The following is a 19,685-nucleotide window of genomic DNA, read 5'->3' as shown; positions in this document are numbered from 1 at the left end:
GCACAGTGCATAATCTAGTACAGATAATGTTTCTAGACTGTGAGCTACAGTGCAGTAAATGAATCACCTACAGAGAGATCAGATAGAGTCATGTATAGCAAAGAAACTTCCTAGCAGCAGTCAGGAATGTCCTGCATGGAAAGTGATGAGCTGAGTATTGTGTGTGTGTGTGATTTTAGGCTGGGAACAGAGGCTGCGAGCATGCAGCTGAAGAGGAGGAGGCTGGCTGGAAGGAGGAGGAGGAGGAGGAGGAAGGAGGGAGCATGCCAGTGATTCTTCTTTATTCTTTCTAAGAGCAATCAGCTTGTAAGGTGGGAGAAGAACACAGGCAGCAGCAGTGGCCAGGCAAGAAGACAAGAGGAAAAAAAAAAAGTGCGGGCGGCAGCTCTTGCTCTGCAAACTAAGGGATCTCAACCCATCACACTTTTGAGAGAGAGAGAGAGAGAGAGAGAGAGGTATGAGACATGCTTGTTCTCCAATTGTCTCAGCCAGTGCAAGTGCATCAGTTGCTCGGAGCAGTGAACAAGTGGGGGGAGGAAGGTGCAGTGTGAGGGCATGAGATAGAGGAACAAGGGGGGGCTGAAGAAGAGGGATCAGAGAGGTCTCAGCTTGCAAAGTCCAGAAGTGAGAGAAGGGGTACAACTCCTGCGCACTCTACTGCAGGACTATTTCCCAGCTCCTGGCATCTGGCTATGTGGATGACTCCTGTGCTTACTACAAAATGTGTGGGGGGGCATAGGTGATGGGATTTCTAACTGCATTGTTCCCCATCTCCTTTTCCTTTAATGACATCTGAGAGATACAGGAATCCTCGTCCGCCTCTTCTTCATTCAGCCAGGAGGTGTTATATTAAAAGTTCACTAAGGAAGAGAATTCCCACAGCAGGGGTCTAATTGGTCTCCATTCATTGTTCCTCTCTGACAGTTGTGACAGGATAATTTGTGGCCAGGAGTAACAGACATCCCAAGGAGTTGTCTTCTCTATACAGCCTCAGGATTGTGCCTGGACAAGTTACATCTGCTACACAGAGACCTGATGATCTTCCCCCCTCTATACAGACAATTGGGCATTTGATATCTGATTGCAGCACCTCACCCGGACCGGTCCTATAGGATATATTATTAGGAGATACCCAGAAGGATTGACATCACCTTGGTATTGGGTCCCTGGAAGCTGAAGAAGAGTTTGCCAGCTTTATGGGGAGGATGAAGAAACCCAATTATTTATTTGGAGTTTTATTACTTTGCAAGGTGTTGGTTGATGAGTGTCAGGTCACAGCAGCAGGACTGGAGCAAGGTAAGGGGGGGATTCTGATATTGGGATTATCTGTAACAATGCTGGAATGGGTACTGGACAGTTAATGTGGCCTCAGGGCGAGCTGAGTGCCATCAGGTACTTTAAACAATATAACAATATAACAGTTTCCATTAATGTCACCATCACAATAGAGAATAATTTCCCTGTGCAATGTGCTATAAGAAACCAGTATGAGGAATGTTGGCTGGGATTTATACTGGCTGCTGTACAAATGAGTCTTGCCTTCCTGTGTATAGAGCATAGGACACTTCAAGGCAGACTGCCCTGGAACAGAATTGCAATATAACATGTTCTTCACACCCAGTTATGTTTATGTGATAGCTAAGTACTGAACAAAATAATAAAAAACCCAATAAATTGTTATTTTGGGTTGTAGCTCAGATAGATAGATAGATAGATAGATAGATAGATAGATAGATAGATAGATAGATAGATAGATACTGAAGATAGATATTTCACAAATAAATAACAAACTTGTGATGAGCCTCCTATTTTGAACTGGTAGTCAATGGAAACTAGCACCCTTCCTTATTGGTTTAAAGCATGGAGTATGGTAATGTATATGCACACTGTGTTAGGCACAATTCTAGGTAAGTCCTACAAGTTATATACTGTAGTGCAACTTTGGTTCATTTTTGGGGCGTGAGTCCCCCTGGATTGTGTTGGCTGATCTGTCTCAGGGCACTGCATTATAACTAGGGATGTGCAGGCTCGGATAGGTTCGAGTTTGCACGTGGAGTTCGGATTTTTCCCTCCAAAAAAACGGAACTCAGAACGAGGCAAAACGTCATCTTACATGGACGAACATCATCATTCCTGGTCTTTTCTCCAGGAATGATGATGTTCGTCCATGTAAGATGACGTTTTGCCTCGTTCTGAGTTCCGTTTTTTTGGAGGGAAAAATCCGAACTCCACGTGCAAACTCGAACCTATCCGAGCCTGCACATCCCTAATTATAACACATTTTCCTTTATAACACATTTTAACCCTTCACTGTGTGTTTAATATATATGTACTTCACTTTTTTATTTTCATTCTTTATATGCAGCTGCAGCTGCTCCTAACTATCTCTTTACACTGCACTTTTCTTACTATGGTGGTGCCCTGGGGCAGCTTGGCTGGGCCAGTTTTGGGGGGGTCCTGCGCTCTGCATTTGAACCCTAGTATGTTAGGGACCTACCTGAAAGAGGTTACCTGGATATGGTGGGTAGGCCCATAACCTTGGCCATGATTATGCTAAAAACCTCTATTGACGGCAAAATTTTATTGCATTTATATATATTATTAATAAATTGGAGTTGTGCACCTGAGATTTGTCTGTTTCTGTGCCTGCAATTAAGTCTCATCAGGTAGCACCTCCCATTATATATAGTCAGGTTGTGCAGTCCAGAAATCTTTCCCAAATAGTCAATGGAAACCACTTGAAATATACAACTCTTATTGAATACCCACTGATCGAGAAAGTCAGACATGCAAAGTCAGAGAGAAGAAAACATCCATTAGTTTTTTTTTTCTTATTAACTCCATCCTAAGCTGTCGCCCTGTTGTTGTTACTACCTTGAATTAACTTGAATATTAAAATGTTATTGCCATCTCCTATGCAATTCACCTTTTCTCAGGTTTGTGGATCACTGCAGTTTTGCTGATTGTCGGATTAAACATGGAACCCAAAGGCAGAACTATGGGAGACAATGGAGGCGCCTGCCACCAGGCGCCAGCACTGAAGGGGCACCTCCTCCATTGCCCACAATCTATTCACCCCACTTAAGGCTGTAAATATGTACCCGGAGTGTACCGTCACGGCCGCCCAATATATAGCATTTTCCCTTTTTTTTTAGGGGGAGGGCACCAAATAATAACTTGCCTCCAGGCATCTGGGATGAACTTACGCCACTTCTGGAACCCATCCATTCTTTTATCCCAGATGTAAAGAGATCCTCATCTGGTTTTAGCTACAGTAAATGCTCATTTGCTTTCCCTTTAAACAAGTGAATCAGCCAAACCAGTTCATTTTGTTTCATTTTCTGCCTGTAGTCCTCAGTATACAGTGGCAGACTTTTATTAATGAATGACAAGCTTCATGGGATTTTAAAGTAATGAGGCACTAGTGGTTAAAATACCTCCAATTACACTAATCTTGTACGGTCAATGGTTCAGTTTAATGGCCTTCTATAATGTGCAAGTTGTTGAGAGTTAGGGAGAGCTTATGTGGGATCTATGTTAATCCTTCTGGAGTCAGGCTGGGGGTTACTGTTCAGGTCATCTAAAAAAATGTAAATAGCTTTATAACATATTCTGTCTTTTATTCGAAGTCTGCTGCCCTCTGTGTATTTCAAATTCCTAGTCCGTTCTCTCGCAAATTTGCATAATGGAGGCGTGACATAAACAACGTTTCTACTTCAGATTGAACTTCTTTGATGTGCAAGTAGAAAATGGCCACTGTATCATTGATTACTAACATCTAACACTCACTAAATAAACTTATTCAGTCATCGTTGCCATCTCCCCCTATATTCCTTTTGATTGTCCCAGTTTTGAAGGTTTCTCACTGGAACTTTAATATAGTCTCTGTGGAGGTCACTTTTAGCAAGTGCTATGTCTCTGGTTCTGCGTGTTTGATACAATTGAGAATCGTTATCCTGTAATATATAATTTAAAATTTTTATATTAGTTTTTTTTTTTTTAAATGCTGTAGAATTACATGTGATAGTGCTTGGTGGTAATCTGGCGTTGGAGATGATAACCGTGTATGCTGTGTATATGCTTGTAGAAGAGCAGTCTCAATTGTTATTTGTATCTGGAAAATACATTCAAATGTTGGTCTCTGTGCATCATGATATCATGGTTCAACAGATCTGAATATAATAATAACTTAGCAAATACACGTGGGAGGAAATAAAGGCATTATCTACCTTTGGGCTATTTCTTCTGTTTAAATCCCATCACCTAACTGCAGGGGTGCAACTAGGCATTTGAAAGCCCAAAGCATAAGTTTATAAGGGCCCCTATGTACCACCCAATGGTGAAAAATGTATATAACACATGTAACTTTAACAAGGAAGATGGGCCCCCCTCAGCTCTGTGCCCCATAGCAGCTGCACCCCTGTTTTATGATTGGACAGGAGCTGCAGACATCCAATCAGGTACCACAGTTACTCCACGCTTCCAGTCCTTTCACTTTGAACTTTTGTGATGACTTCATTCCACGTGCAAGAACTGGAATAAACAAGATACTTATCTCTTAAAGGCTTATACTGTAATAAGCAGAGGATGAAGTAATTCTTTTAGAATTTGCACAAATTCCCTTTTGCCCTGTTCTCACATTAACATCTTATGATGTAAAGGCTGAATGTACTACCCACACTGTTATACAGATAATTGTTTTTTTTATGTCGTGCAATTTATTATGTATGTTTAATGAATGTCCGCCACGGGTGCTTTGCTTGCCTATTTTAGAAAGTTGGTGTCCTATGAATGTCTCCGTTCTTTATGCACATCCAGAGAGTACAGCTGTATGAAGATTATACATTTGTTTAAGTTGTAAGATAATGTCAATTATATAAAATACAGTAACATATATTCAAAATGTAAACATTTTAGGGAAGCTCTGAACATTATATTTCCTAAGCTTCTCAAATTATTATGGACGATTAATGTATGGCATTGTAGTATACTGCCAGTGGTGGACTATACAGGGTAAGATGGGTCGACAAGATGATGTCACCCACCCTGGGTACCTACTGTATTATCTGTTTTCATTACTTTTTGAGCTGATTTTCCTTTTTATTTCTTTGGGGAATATTTTGTGTACTTGTATTGTTACAGTGGGTTCATGGGGAGTCGGTTTTGATTAGCTTATGATTATAGAGGCTGACCCTAACACTGGTATCCTTCCTGGCGGCTTTATAAATGTAATGTGGGATTATTAATGTAATGTTGGGTCTATCAATGCAATTTGATATTATTAAATGTGTGGGCTAATCATTTAATGCCAGGGCTGGATTGGTGCAAATGGGATTGTTTTATACATTTGAATGCTATTAATTTAATGTAAGGGCTTATTGGAGGGAAGGGCACCTAATTATTAAACATGGGTGCTATTGATATAATGACTAGACTGGTTGGCTGGAGAACGGTTTAGTGTGATGTTCATCTGTGCAAGAGATGAATAGTAGCTAGAATTTTTTTACAGACAGGGCCCAGCCAGGATCTTGCAAAGCATTAACATAGTATAAGCCATCAGCAGCAGCAGTCAGTCAAACTGTAAGAACAGCTAGAAAAACAACACCTCTGTCTTACTGTTCCAATTCTGTCACATAAGTCCTGTCCACTTACTGTATCTCTTGTCACATACTGTATGACCCCTTCTTCCTTCCTATTATCATACATGATATGTAGCAATGGGAGGGAGGGTGGGCGTTTTATATATCAGTTGAAGTAAAGGTTGAGTGCTTAATGGAAGTTACGACCAGGAGAGGTGAATGTGGCTGGGCCATGTGAGTCTCGACTAGATGACAGGAATAAATTAGGCGTCAGACCACACAGCTCTACATAAGTCACTACGTAATGTACTTTGACACGTAATTGAGACTTGTGTGCAGTAGATTCCCCTGATGCACGTCAGCCCATGGCCCCAGATCATCTTAATTCAGCACTGAGAGCCTGATTCAGAGCCGGACGCTCTTTCAGAGCGCTCGCTCTGAATCAGTGCCCTACCTCTCTTTTTTTAGAGCGGCCTCCTGGCCGCTCGCATAGCTGTGGGTAGCCACCCACAGCTATAGCGAGCGGCCAAAAAGATGGTCGCGATGGTCAAGACCATTGCGACCATCGGGCTTGCGACGAGACCCTTGTGGTAGGGTCTTGTCTGCCGCAAGCCCTGGAGTGCTTTTGGATCTATCAGAGCCAAAAGCACTCCCACTGACATCACTTGTGATGTCAGTGGGGCCGGCCCCAGACGGTAGGCGTTCCCATGGGAATGCCTACGTCTGGCCAGCCACGCCCCCGGCACGCCCACCAAAGGGGGTGTGCTGTCACTCACCATCGACAGCACGCCCCCTTTGTAGCAAGACCCATAGCGAGGGCTTGCCCGTCGCTATCCGAGTCTCGTGCATGCGCACGATGAAGCCGGGTCCGTCGTGCGCATGTGCACTGGCCCAACATCGACCCGCTTGCGAGCGCTCAGCGCTCGCAAGCGGGTCTGAATCAGGCCCTGAGTACGAGTTAGGTATGGGTGGAAAGATTATTCTACCAAAAACAAAACAAATAATTGGAAGCTTGGAAATAAAGCAAAAGTTTTTGTGAAAAATGTATATGAAAATATTACTCGGCTAAAACTATAAAGATCAGCTATAAGCATATTTATTGAATATGAACATGTATGAACATGTTTGTCACAGATTGCAGAGTCTGCATAATCACATAATTATGTAATGCTACTTATGGGTTATGATAAAATATCTTTGTATGTCTCTGCTTGTATGTATTATTTTCTCCAATGCCCAGAATTGGGGAGCTCAGTGTCACCTTCAAAACATACATGCCTACCCTCCCGGTTTTCGCTGGAGGCTCACGATTTTACGGGTAACCCCCCGAACCCCCGGAAGGGTAGGCACTTCTCCCGCATTCTGCCCACTTTCTAGGGAAGTTTGCAGAATGGGGAGAATTTCCGCAGCAATCGTGGGTCCCCGTGTAGGGGGTGGGGCTTAATGACGCGACTATTAATGAATCGCATCATTTAACCCCGCCTCCTATGTAAACGTGCACCAATCACGGCTATTTACCACAAAGGGGGCGGGGCTTAATGCCACAAACCGTCAGTCCCCGCCCCCATCACAACTCATTTGCTTCACCTCCCCAGACATCTCCCAGGGAGGGGAAATTAAAGGTAGACTACTATGCTTCAAAATCAACAGCAACAACAGTAATAATAATAATAATAATAATATATGTATTGTTTTTTCATCATTTTATAGGAGCCATAAGCACAATTTTTTTTTTGTTTAATTAGTTTCCTTTATTTATGAGGATGATTTGCAAAACAATGTAATCCATTTTTTCTGCTGCCTTAGGATCATACATACTGGTGTTTATTTATGTGCATTGAAACCCCCAGTATAAACACCATTGAAAATACATGTCAGTCATATTTGTGATTTGCATGTGGTTTATTAACCTTTTAACTAGTGTTGTAAGGTAAATGGAGGAAGCGTTTGGGGACATACAATACATCTGATCTCTAATGAAAACACAAATAGGTATAGAGTCATGTAAAACAATGGGTTCTATATTTAGATCCAGTTACGTGCATTGTACCCACACTGAAAATGTTAGTAAAACAAGTTCTTACTGCCTTATTGTTATTCAAAGTATTCAGCTTCTTTTTACCACTAAGGTACTTTGAGGAAAGATGCAACATTGTTACTACAATGTAAGAACTAAAAGTTGTCCTGGCCTGCCAAGTTCTATTACAGTTACTAGGAAGGAGAGGGAAATGAGAAAGCTTATGGCGCATATCCACTACACGATGAAAGAACGATTGAACAGTAACGACATTGTTATCGCTCAGTATACTGTGCAGTGGATAATGTGTCCACACTGAACGATATGTCGGTCAGAGCAGACACCTCCCTCATCCCCGAACATGCACAACATGACGATAGCGGCAGGTTGGCCTGCATGTTCAGGCGATGACAGATGACAACGACCAGTGATACCTCAGTTGTAGTACCCAGAAAACAAGAAGATTAGGACTGACAAGAACTCAAACTAACATCTATAATATAGTACTGTATTATGCAGGTAAGTATAAGGAAGGGGGGGGCTAATCGCGGGATGCGTGGCCACGCCCCCTTAAGAAAAAAAACATTAGTGTTTTTGCATTGCCACGGAAGGGGGCACTGTCAGCCGCCAGCAGGCTCCCAGTGCAGCGTGTGCTGGGCTGCTATGATATAGGAGCGGCGCCGAGCCCCCCAGCAAGCCTGGGTAATTAGTACCTGCCCCCCCCTCTCAGTGCCCTTGGTATTATGCTGCACATATTTATAGGCTTTGATACTCTGTGGCCAATTCATTTAGATGCGAGGGTGCGAGTTGCCGTGGAAACGCCAGCAACTGCATCGCAATTTGTCCCCATCGCGGCCCTGGACTCGTGGGTTTTTCTACGCAGCCCCACTGTGAACAAAAATCTGCGAGTCCAGAGGTAATTCGCGGCTAACTGACCCCACTGTGTTGGAGTTTAGGTTTGTTAGAAAAAGTGGCTATAAAGTTCAGTATTTGCTAATTATACATTTACTGAGTGGTGTAACTGCATTCAGTATGTGTTTCAGTAGCATTTTTCAAACAACAAACAAAACCTTATTTCTGTTATTACCAAAGAGCGTTCAGATTCAGTATTCACAATCCTGGCTACATGTCTACAGTAGGGTAACATCAAGCCACATAGATATACTTGGGGCGGATCATATTATTATCCTTCATTTATATGGTTCCACATGGGGTGCGCAGGTACGTCATAGACAGAAACAGTATGAACAAAACAAGAAGAAAAAAGAACAGTAGAGAGAACACTACATGACATGTACAGAATATTGCATGACATGTACAGAACACTACATGACATGTACAGAATATTGCATGACATGTACAGAACACTACATGACATGTACAGAACACTACATGACATGTACAGAATATTGCATGACATGTACAGAACACTACATGACATGTACAGAATATTGCATGACATGTACAGAACACTGCATGACATGTACAGAATATTGCATGACATGTACAGAACACTACATGACATGTACAGAATATTGCATGACATGTACAGAACACTACATGACATGTACAGAACACTGCATGACATGTACAGAACACTACATAACATGTACAGAATATTGCATGACATGTACAGAACACTGCATGACATGTACAGAACACTGCATGGCATGTACAGAACACTACATGACGTACAGAATATTGCATGACATGTACAGAACACTACATGACATGTACAGAACACTGCATGACATGTACAGAACACTACATGACATGTACAGAATATTGCATGACATGTACATAACACTGCATGACATGTACAGAATACTGCAGGACATGTACAGAATATTGCAGGACATGTACAGAATATTGCATGACATGTACAGAATATTGCAGGACATGTACAGAATACTGCAGGACATGTACAGAACACTGCATGACCTGTACAGAATATTGCAGGACATGTACAGAATATTGCATGACATGTACAGAACACTACATGACATGTACAGAATATTGCAGGACATGGACAGGGTTTATAAATATTGCTGCATCAGCAGTCATAATACCCAATTAAGCAGCAGGGAGGCAGAACCCAAAGGTTTGGTGCCATTGTAGGCAGTGGGGAGAGTGTGCTATAAAAGATCGACATTGTAAAGTGCTCTGTAAATCTAGATCATTTCAATACTGCATACTGTAGGTATCTATGGTAAAAGCCTGGCGGCTTGCACCCCTGGATAAATAGACAACAAAACCCCCTCATTTACCAGTCCAATATTTCAACATGTATTCTTCTCATCCTTCATACTTTGCTGTAGGTCTACATATGGATTAGTGATTTCTAAACTGTGTACACACAACATTTCCTAGTGTTGTTTAACTTGTTTCAATTTTCTCAACGTACTGTACTCACATTAAGCTACAGATGAATAATGTGCATACTTACAGGATTTACAGTGTTTTTTTTAGTTAGTCTGCTACTGGAATAGACTGCATACTATATGTCTGTTTATAGCCTAAATCTTCATAGTCTATTAAGGACATTATCACTCTATGAACTAAAATGTGGTTATTATCCTATAAGGTGGATAAGAATGATTGAGGTTATGGCCACAAGGGGGCACACTTTCTAAACCACAGAAAGGTTTGCTTAATGTATGGAAACAGTCACTACTGTAATCACTTAGGAAGTAACGGACTCTCAGCTCAGCAGAATAATATAATTGGCGACTAAGGAACCTCAATGATATTAAACATTTTGGGGTGATATTTTGAGCTATCTGCAGAAATACATATTTCTAATGAGAATACCTGAGAATTGTTGGTAGTTTATATGATAGTAAGTAAGGTTGTAACATTTTACTTACATTATGCAACTTGTTACTCATGTTTATAACATATATACATATATATATATATATATATATATATATAGCGGTCACAGGTTTATGGTACTGCATTTATTTCTCTGTTTTGCTTATGACAACTGGAATATCCCTGAGTCTGTTACTAATCCAATAAAAGCACAATATATGATCTTTGGGCAGGAACATAAAATAAAGGACCCACCCTCAAAATCCTCATGTAAGCCCAGTACTAGATACCTGGACTGGCATCTGCCATAACAAGGGGTCACAAGCATGAAGTCGGTCATGTTTAAAGTTATGTCTCTAACCCCATTACTATGCTTTAAATAATATTACAACAGTGTCGGCATTGTTGCACTGATATCATGCTGTCGACACACTCACTGTTGACAGCATGAACATCGACAATATGTATGTGCCATGGTGAAAGCTAGCCCCAGGCTGGTCAGAACAGGACTTAAAAATGCCATGTTGGAAAACTGGGTGGAGGTTTGGCAAAATGTGTGCCGCCTCCCTCTCAGAGGCTATGAACCCCACGGTGAAAGTCCCGTGGCTCTTCCTGACTCTCCTGGGCTCTCAGGGTTGGGGTAGTGAACAAGATCACAACCTCAGGAGGGGTCCCAGGATAATGACCTCCCAAAATGTTTGTTCATCACTTTATTAAATATAAAATAAAATCTGCTTTCTTGATCCGTTATGAGCGATGCTGCATCCAACTTTAGGTAATGGGGGGAGGGGTATATCGGAGGGAGCTTATATCTCAGAAAGGGTCTGCACTAATGGAACAGGTCCATTTAAATAAACTTTTGGTCTCAGTTGTTGGTTTTTGTCTTTGCAGTAGATAAGATCTGTATTTACCAAATAAGCAAAGTAGGCACATGGCCAGGGTGGCATAGTTCAGGGGGTAGCACAAGAATGGTTTTAAGCTGCTATCTATGTTTTCATCCCTGCTTTGCGATGGTCGGCTTGGATGGCTTCCATGTCCCAGGGACCTTGAGAACTGAAGAGGTACCAGACATGCAGCACAGCCTTGGCATACAGAATGCTCTGAGCAATTGGTTTCTCCTAAGAACTGTAGGTTATTGGACTCAGGACAAACAACAGTTACTCTAAGATACAGGGATGAGTTTCCGGGAATGGACATGGGATATTAATTTGGTGACAGTGAGTTCATCTATAAAAAATGTATACAGGTAAAACGGCAACACTGGATAAACACTGTTGATAGTATAAGGAACATCCATAAGTTTGCTAATAAAAAGAGCATTTGGAAGAGATGTCCAATCTTACAGACAGTAATGGTTGAGTAGAAAACAGGTGTGCGCATTATGATAATGTATTTGTTAACTTTGCTGTTATACAGTACAATAATTGCTTACTGTATATTGCTTTTCAAAGTTGACAAAAATAGTATTGTTCTTCATGTCTGCACTAGTGTAAGTCTTTGTATAAATACATTATGGGCCTGAATCAAAGTATCACAGCGAATCTCTACGCATGCTTAGCCCTGAACAATTCCACCAGTGCGCCTATGACTCGCCCTGGGAGCACTTAGACAATACAGGTATGTCAGTTGCCGCCCAGTTGCACACATTCAGCCTCACGCTGAGATGCAAATGACTCGCCCATAGTTGTGCAATGTTGCCTATGCTTGACTTAGACAAATGCGCAGTATGAAAAATCCCAAGGGCCGTTGGCAAAACGTACTTGCGTGAAACAGGAGAGTCAGGTCGTAAATCTTATTATTTGCCTATGAAAATATGACGACGGTACGATTTGCAAATTACAGTGTGGAAATGATCGACATCAATTGCATTTACTGCTCATTTTTTAGTTAACCTTGTGATATTGTTTTGGTTACATTAGGTCGTGATTCTGAGTCGGACGCAGAAGGTCACGCAGTAGCGTCTATTGGCGGTTGTCCGTCTCTGACTTTATGCAAATGTCAATATACGCTCCTTCCCTTGTGTACAGCCGTGCAGCTGAATGTACAAGGACTGAGATGACCACTTTTAGTGTCCGTGCGTGCTATTGGTGCGTACTCATTGAGCATATTCTCCGTGTAACGCATGGGCCAAATTACTTTGTAGAAATGTTTGTGCATGCGCAGTTGCAGAAAATCGCTCAACTATGTAACATCAGCATTACGTGCGGATTGCGTGTAGCTCTGAATCTGAACTAAATGTGTAAAGTTCCACAATGATAATATTTTTCATATACTTTTGTATTTCTTTTCTTCATTTATTTGTTAATGCTTTATGCAGTTTTAGTCCTGCCATTCCATTAACGAACTTTATAAAAATCTTGATTGCTGTAATGATTTTTACATAGAGATACTGGAATTTCTAATGAAACGATCACTTGATTACGTGTTAATGACATGTGGCATGGGATAAATACAATCTAGCATAATATGTTCCTGGATGTGCTGTGAATCTGCTTTGCATGCTGTGTGTTCTTGTCTCTTGTATAATTTACCCTGTGGACATATCCACTATGCTAATAGCCTGCTCTACGCTGATAATATTACGTGCTACTTACTGGAAAGTAGATAGCCGTTTACAGGACTTTATACGGGGTTGCACGTCTCATAACATAATTCATGAAATTCAGGATACGCTGGAGTGAAATGGATGCCTTTAGGGGCAAGCACAGGAATACTGGGAGTGAAACTTCAAATGTAAAATATATTGTATTGCATTTACATGAACAGTCACAGGGGTAAATAGCAGAATTTGTATGGTCGGTATTCCACCCTTACTTTGTCATATGTTGTACTTTTGATGTGTGCATGAATTATATAGATACACACACGTACCAAATGTATACAACAATTCTACCTCTTATCATCTGAAAAACATAATTTAATAAAATTCCATAGGTTCATACAGTAGTTGGATCATCCATTAGGCAGTCTAGGCCTCTGTCTAGGGACCAGGAGGCACTGAGGGGCCCAGAGTAACCAAACTCATTTTGATGTTTTTTTTAAAGGCCCCACGGGAGCCTTTAATCAGGCTCTTCTTAGGTTGTCCAAATAATTAATCCATCATTTGTATTTTGGTTTGTTTCTTGCCGGCCTGACTTCTTCTTCCCGTCTTTGTTTTCTACTGTATGTTTTCTTTCTGTACCTGGTCCAAAAAACACAACCCCTTCATTAGAGGAGAAACCATCTATTGTTCTTGCATTGTTATAAATGTAGGGTCCTATTTATTAATATATAGTATGCACTGCAGCCAATGCCTGATAGCTTTCATTTGCTACTTGCAGCAATGACTGAATTACCAGGGGTATTTAAGAATAAACTATTCTTATCAGAGAGCTGCTGTCCCGGCGAAGAGTCTGTAAGGCAGCGATGGGCAACTTACAGTCCTCTAAGCCCTCACTTGTTTCCCTCAGCTCCTTCCTGCTTTGTTGTATTTGTTTATTATTGTTTTTAAAGACTGTGATATGTTATTACATAGAGGTGTCTCTTTCACTGATTGAGAGCACTTACTACTGAGACCAGGGCCGCCGAGAGCTGAATGGGGCCCAAGTACTGAGGGGTGTGGCCAAATCAGGGAGACATGGCCACACCCCCTCCAGAAGAAAATAAGTAATTATAGTTTCCCTCCTCAGCAGCACTGCAAAGGGGGACTTCCAACAAGCCCAGGCATGGGTAAGAAGTACCTGCCCCTCCCCTCTCAGCGCCCCTGACTGAGACTAAATGTTATATGTGGCCCTTTTGAAGGTTAGATGGCCGCCCTTTGAGCACCGCAAAGTGTATAAGGTTGCCTATAACTGCTTTAGGGAAAGCTATAACTTTGCTACCATGCATGTGCTAAGAAAATTTCCGCCCATGTGCAAAAAGAATCAAGGCCAAGGTGAAGGAGAGGAACCGAGCATTCTGCCTGGTAGGTATCAGAAGATCCCACTCCAGCACTGCTTCACTCATAGGTAACACTAGTTTAATGGTTAAATAGCTCTTAGGGTGGGTACACACTAGAACGACCGCAATCGTGTAGATGGTCAGGACGATTTTCCTTCGCCCCATACCATCACAGATTGCTGGTACACACTAGCTAGATTTAATGAACGACAGAACAATACCTTGTTCCGTCCTTCATTAAAATGCACTGCCGCACACACAATATAATTTGATTGACCTGCAGCATGGCCAATCAAATGATCTTGTATATTGCACAACCTCGCAATTCCGCGCAATTGGGGGTACACACTAGATGATGTTTGTCGTCCCAATATGTCAAATCGTCCCTATATCTGTTAAATAGTCCCATATCAGTGTTCATAAATAGCCGCAATCCTTTATATTGCTGTAATCCCATGAAAACCTATACGCTGGTTACGCAGCTGAGTAGGACACACCAGCGCTCAGGAGGGATCTGTTTTTGCTAGACCAGTCCCCTGCCGCCAGTCCTCTTCTGCCATTGCTCAGGACAGGAGCTAGCAGGTAAGTGTGAGGGTCTGTGATAAAATGGGCTGTGATGAGGGGGACTGTGATGAGGAGGGCTGTGAGGGGCTGTGATGGAAGGGCTGTGATGAGGAGGATGAGAAGGACTGTAATGAAGGGGGCTGTGAGGGTCTGTGATGGAGGGGCTGTGATGAGGGGGGCTGTGATGAGGGGGACTGTGATGAGGAGGGCGGTAAGGGGCTGTGATGGAAGGGCTGTGATGAGGAGGATGAGAAGAACTGTAATGAGGGGGGCTGTGAGGGTCTGTAATGGAGGGGCTGTGATGAGGGGGGCTGTGATGAGAAGGATGAGAAGGACTGTGATGAGGGGGGCTGTGATGAGGGGGGCTGGGATGAGGGGGACTGTGAGGAGAAGGATGAGAAGGACTGAGATGAGGGGGGCTGTGATGGAGGGGCTGTGATGAGGGGGGCTGTGATGAGAAGGATGAGAAGGACTGTGATGAGGGGGGCTGTGATGAAAAGGATGAGAGGGATTAGGACTGTGATGAGGGGGGCTGGCTTGGAGGGCTTCATAAAAAAGAAGAATTACTGTAGCCTGTGTTGCTAAACAGAAAAGCTTCAGACTTGTCCTAAGTATTAAATGTATGGTTATTCGGCTCCTGTCTGGCTCCCAGCTTTTCTTGGCCTGTCTCTATTGAGGTTTTGTCTTGGAGCACAAATTCATAGTTTTCCAATGTTACAATATACTATTCACAATTTAATTTACAATCATCACTTTAACAAAAAAAAAAAAAAGTGGTTGGTGCTGTAATCATAGGACACATACTTAGTGTATAAATGTATCCGGAGAAAAAGGGAGGACAAAGGATTGCACATTGGGGCTTTTTTAATAACATGGTACAGTGAGCAATATTGTGCTAAAGGATAGGGTTAGTAGTGCGAGGCACTGCAGTGGCTCCAAGTCTTGGGTCGGGCTGGTTATCCTGCAGGTGGCAAATACTACATAGATAAGTGAAGCTGGCCTCAGTTGATTGCTCCGTCTTAGCATGGTAACAACCTACACTCCTTGCTTGTATTTTGTACCTGATTTATTAAGTTGATATCAGTAATATTTTCACAGGCAATTTTTTGAGTGGATTTGCATAGTTGGAATATGATTTATTATTGTTTTTGAAATCATTATAGTTTTCTTCCGTTCAACCCAGGCCCTTTTTGGACCTCTCCACCGGCTGATCTCGGAGGGGATGGTGAACAATCACACAGGGCCAAATTAACGCAATACCCATCAAATCTCATCATCATCATGGACCCGACCCGACCACTTCAGGAGAAAGTGTAGCGGGATTTGAGAAGGTGGCATATTCTTCCAGGAGTCCAGAAAACCAGGGGCGTGTCTATAATGGGTGCAGGGTGTGTGGTGCCCACAGGTACTTGTGTCAAGCGGGGCCAAAACCGCACACCCTGCACCCAGAGACTATACTCTGTGTATAGCAAAATGCATTGGCTCCTGTATGTGAGGTGCATGGTGACTGACACTGGGAGTAGACCTGGTTATTTTGTACCCCTTCCTATGCCTTCTTTGGCCCTGCTGCCATTCACTGCGCTCCTCACATAACTGCTGGAGGAAGCAATGTACGGTATGTGTCACTGTGCGCTTCCTCCTGCAGCCATTGCCTCCCTGCTCCCTCAAGAGAACAAAGCAGGTGCCTCTTCTGAGCTGTAGCAGTGTTTTGAGAGGGGTCTCAGCAGGAGCAATGGTCCCCAGAAGCTTGGGGACCAATCATCATTATAGATTCTCGTAGCGGCCTCATCCACCGCTAGACATGTATTCTAGATGCTTGATGTGTTTTAAATAGTATTTTAGTTTAATCTAATAGTGCAAGAAGAAGACATACAGTAACACACAACTTTTTTTAAGAAATGTTTCACTTAGAATAAGGCTGCTCAGCATATTACTCAAGTCAGATGCGCTCTGAGGGCTGTTGGAAAATTTTATATTTTTCCTAATTCACATCTCTGACTCGGCGTATTTCCCTTTCCTTCTTTCTTTTCAGGTTTAATCAGCGGTGATTCAGCTCCCTTTCTGTGGTATAACCACAGCCCTCGGAAAGCTTAGTCATCTGCATGGATGTTTTCTAAGCTTAATGTTCAATATCTGAATGTATGGAGGTGTTAGGTGGGAAGTTCATCGCTAGTTTCCATATTTTGTTTCCCTTCCTTAAATGTCATTCCAATGGAAATGTAGCACACAGAAAAATCTGTAGATAGCTCTTATCCTGTGACAAGCATGCCAAAATGATGGGAAATGAATAAAATGTATATGATAATACTTATACTGTAGTATAGATATTATATATTTATAACATTATATCAATAACATATATATAACCTAATAGCATACATTTGTGTTAACAAATACTATAAATATTTTATATCTTGTTATTTACTAATAAATATAACAAATTATTTAAATATTATTAGATGTTAATTATGCATTCATAAAAAAATTTATATAATAATTGTGCATGATCTGTCCTGAGAAGTATCCAAATACTTAGCATAAGATAAATAAGCACCTGTTTTTAATAGGAATTTTGTGCAGTCAGTTAAGGGTTAAAAATGTAGGGTGGGGTAGCTGTCAATGGGGCAGATGTATGGAGCTCTGGGAAATGATAAAGTGGACAGCGATAAACGACTAACCAGTCAGCTCCCAACTGTCATTTTTCAAACACAGCATGTAACATGACAGTTGGGAGCTGGATGGCTGGTACTTTATTAACTCTCCACTATATCACTTTCCAGAGCTTCATACATCTGCCCCATGAATTCTAGATCACCTGTCAGGTTAGTTCAGGGAGAAGTAACAGTTTCGTATAAAAACCTTTGGCTGGCAGCCATTTTCCCTCTTTCCAGTTTTTGATTCCCGCCCACTCACCCTATTGGCAATGGTTTGTATGTTTCTTATGTATTTTCGTTGGAATGTTTGTTTTTCTGCAGGTTCTTCCAATAAAAGGAGGTGCAGCTATACAAAAGGCAGTGCACCTCAGCGGCCTGTTAGGGTGCAACAGTGACTGGGGGGCATTTCCCCTATGAGAGCAGCGAGTCGGTCATTGCCTCAGGGATGGACCTGGCCTCTGTCTTGGGGTTGGACCAATGCTAGGCCAGTTTGGGTGAGGTGGTAGCTTCTAGTCCAGTTTGCATTATTTAAACTAATTTAATATTGAGCTGTGGCTGAGGTAGCACTGCTTCTTTTTGCCACCATAACAATTTCCGATTCTTTTAAAATATTTGGCTGCGACCCCTTCAATCCAAGCTACTGTCTCTGTGTCTTTATTTTGGTTAACTGGAATAATAAACCAATGGGTAACTTATCAGACATGCGCAGTGGGAACTGAAGCACATGCTAAGATAAAATTTATATAATAACATATTCATTTGCTCTATAATCTAATACATATAATTATTATTTTATACCGATGTGTCCACATAGGCTTATCCTCAAAGCACTCCACAGACTTTGTGACACCATGCAACCAATCAGCTTTGAAGTAGCATTTATCAATGACAGTCTATAAAATAATAGGTAGGAGCTGATTGGTTGCTATGGGCAGCTTTTCCACTGGATCACTTCTCCACACTTTTCACTGCTTGGTACATAAACCCCTTAAGCTAGAAACACACTTGTACAATTATACTTTCAATGCGATTTTACCTTCGATTACACTAAAGTTCGGATTTCCCTTTGTGCCGATTCATCCATACACAACTATACAATCTAACTTGCGATACAGGAAACTCATCTGTCTAAAATGTCTGCTGAAAAGACACAGAGCTGGCACTGCTGCTGGGGGAGTATGGGCAGAAACATTGGACAGAATAGTTGGCAGTGCCCACACACTTGTCTTTTTGTCTAATATTGTGCCATCGGATCAAAATTAAACTGCACATAAGGCCTGATCTTTCCACGCAACTATTGTTCTTCCAAGAAAATATGATTCTTAACTCTTAATATGCTGCATGAACAGGACGGGAATCAAAAGAATGGCCCTAGCATGGTATAGGTGTGTACCCAGCATTACAGAATATGTATGTTATTAATGCTCTGTTCTCTTAGATTCAACAGCTCTAGATCAAATTTAAAAATACAAATAGATACACTAAATATGTCTACATACTGTACACACCCCAGTCTGAGATAGAGCCAGATAACAGCCAGATGTACTGTAAATATGACAAAGCTCAACATTTTTGTTCCAGTGCTCAGGATCTATCCCAAAGCTCCAAACAGATAATTAGCTTTTCAGAATCTACTGCACACGTGTAAGATCCCCAGGACGGGATGTACTAAAAGATAACTGAGGTTTGGGTTAGAAGAACCGAGGGCACATAAACTTCTAGTCAGCGAGAAGGGTTAATAAAGTTAAGGGTGTTGGTGCTTGTTTTGACAGTGGGTCAGCAGCAGTGATAGGGCAAGAGGTTAGGGAGCATGTTATGTGAGAGATTGTGGGGAATCTACAGTCTTAACACTGCCTCTTAGAATTTGATCTCCCACCCACCCTCCCCTAATGTGTCTTGTGTCGGATTTATTTCATAATAGGGAAAGACCGGCAATATTGAAGCGTCCATCTTGCGGCAGTATGAGCGGTGCTCACCTCTCGGCCGAGCAGGATGAATGGTGCATTGGCATGGGTGTCGGAGGCCGCATCACTTGCTTTGAAAGGGATAGTTGACCCTTGCAAGTTTTAAAATCACACTGGCCCTTGTCTGGGATAGTTGGCCCTCATGAGTTGTGATATACTTTGGCCTAAGACAAGT

The 19,685-nt window shown here is 42.0% G+C and overlaps 1 protein-coding gene across 1 annotated transcript in view; it reads left to right on the top strand.

Moving 5' to 3' along the window:
* Positions 1–317: 317 nt before the first annotated feature.
* Positions 318–19,685, top strand: part of PLXDC2 (plexin domain containing 2) — a 664,573-nt gene continuing 645,205 nt past the window's right edge. Inside the window, exon 1 of the mRNA XM_088478640.1 lies at positions 318–1,296. Within this exon, the coding sequence (XP_088334766.1) occupies positions 1,197–1,296 (100 nt within the window). The 5' untranslated portion in view covers positions 318–1,196. The remainder of the gene's footprint in view (positions 1,297–19,685) is intronic.

This window comes from Taudactylus pleione, unplaced genomic scaffold, assembly GCF_031769625.1.
Source record: "Taudactylus pleione unplaced genomic scaffold, aTauple2 ptg000216l, whole genome shotgun sequence".
NCBI classification, from domain to species: Eukaryota; Metazoa; Chordata; class Amphibia; order Anura; family Myobatrachidae; genus Taudactylus; species Taudactylus pleione.
The sequence above is the reverse complement of the archived record's forward strand: the minus strand, read 5'-3'. Positions and strand labels throughout refer to the sequence as shown.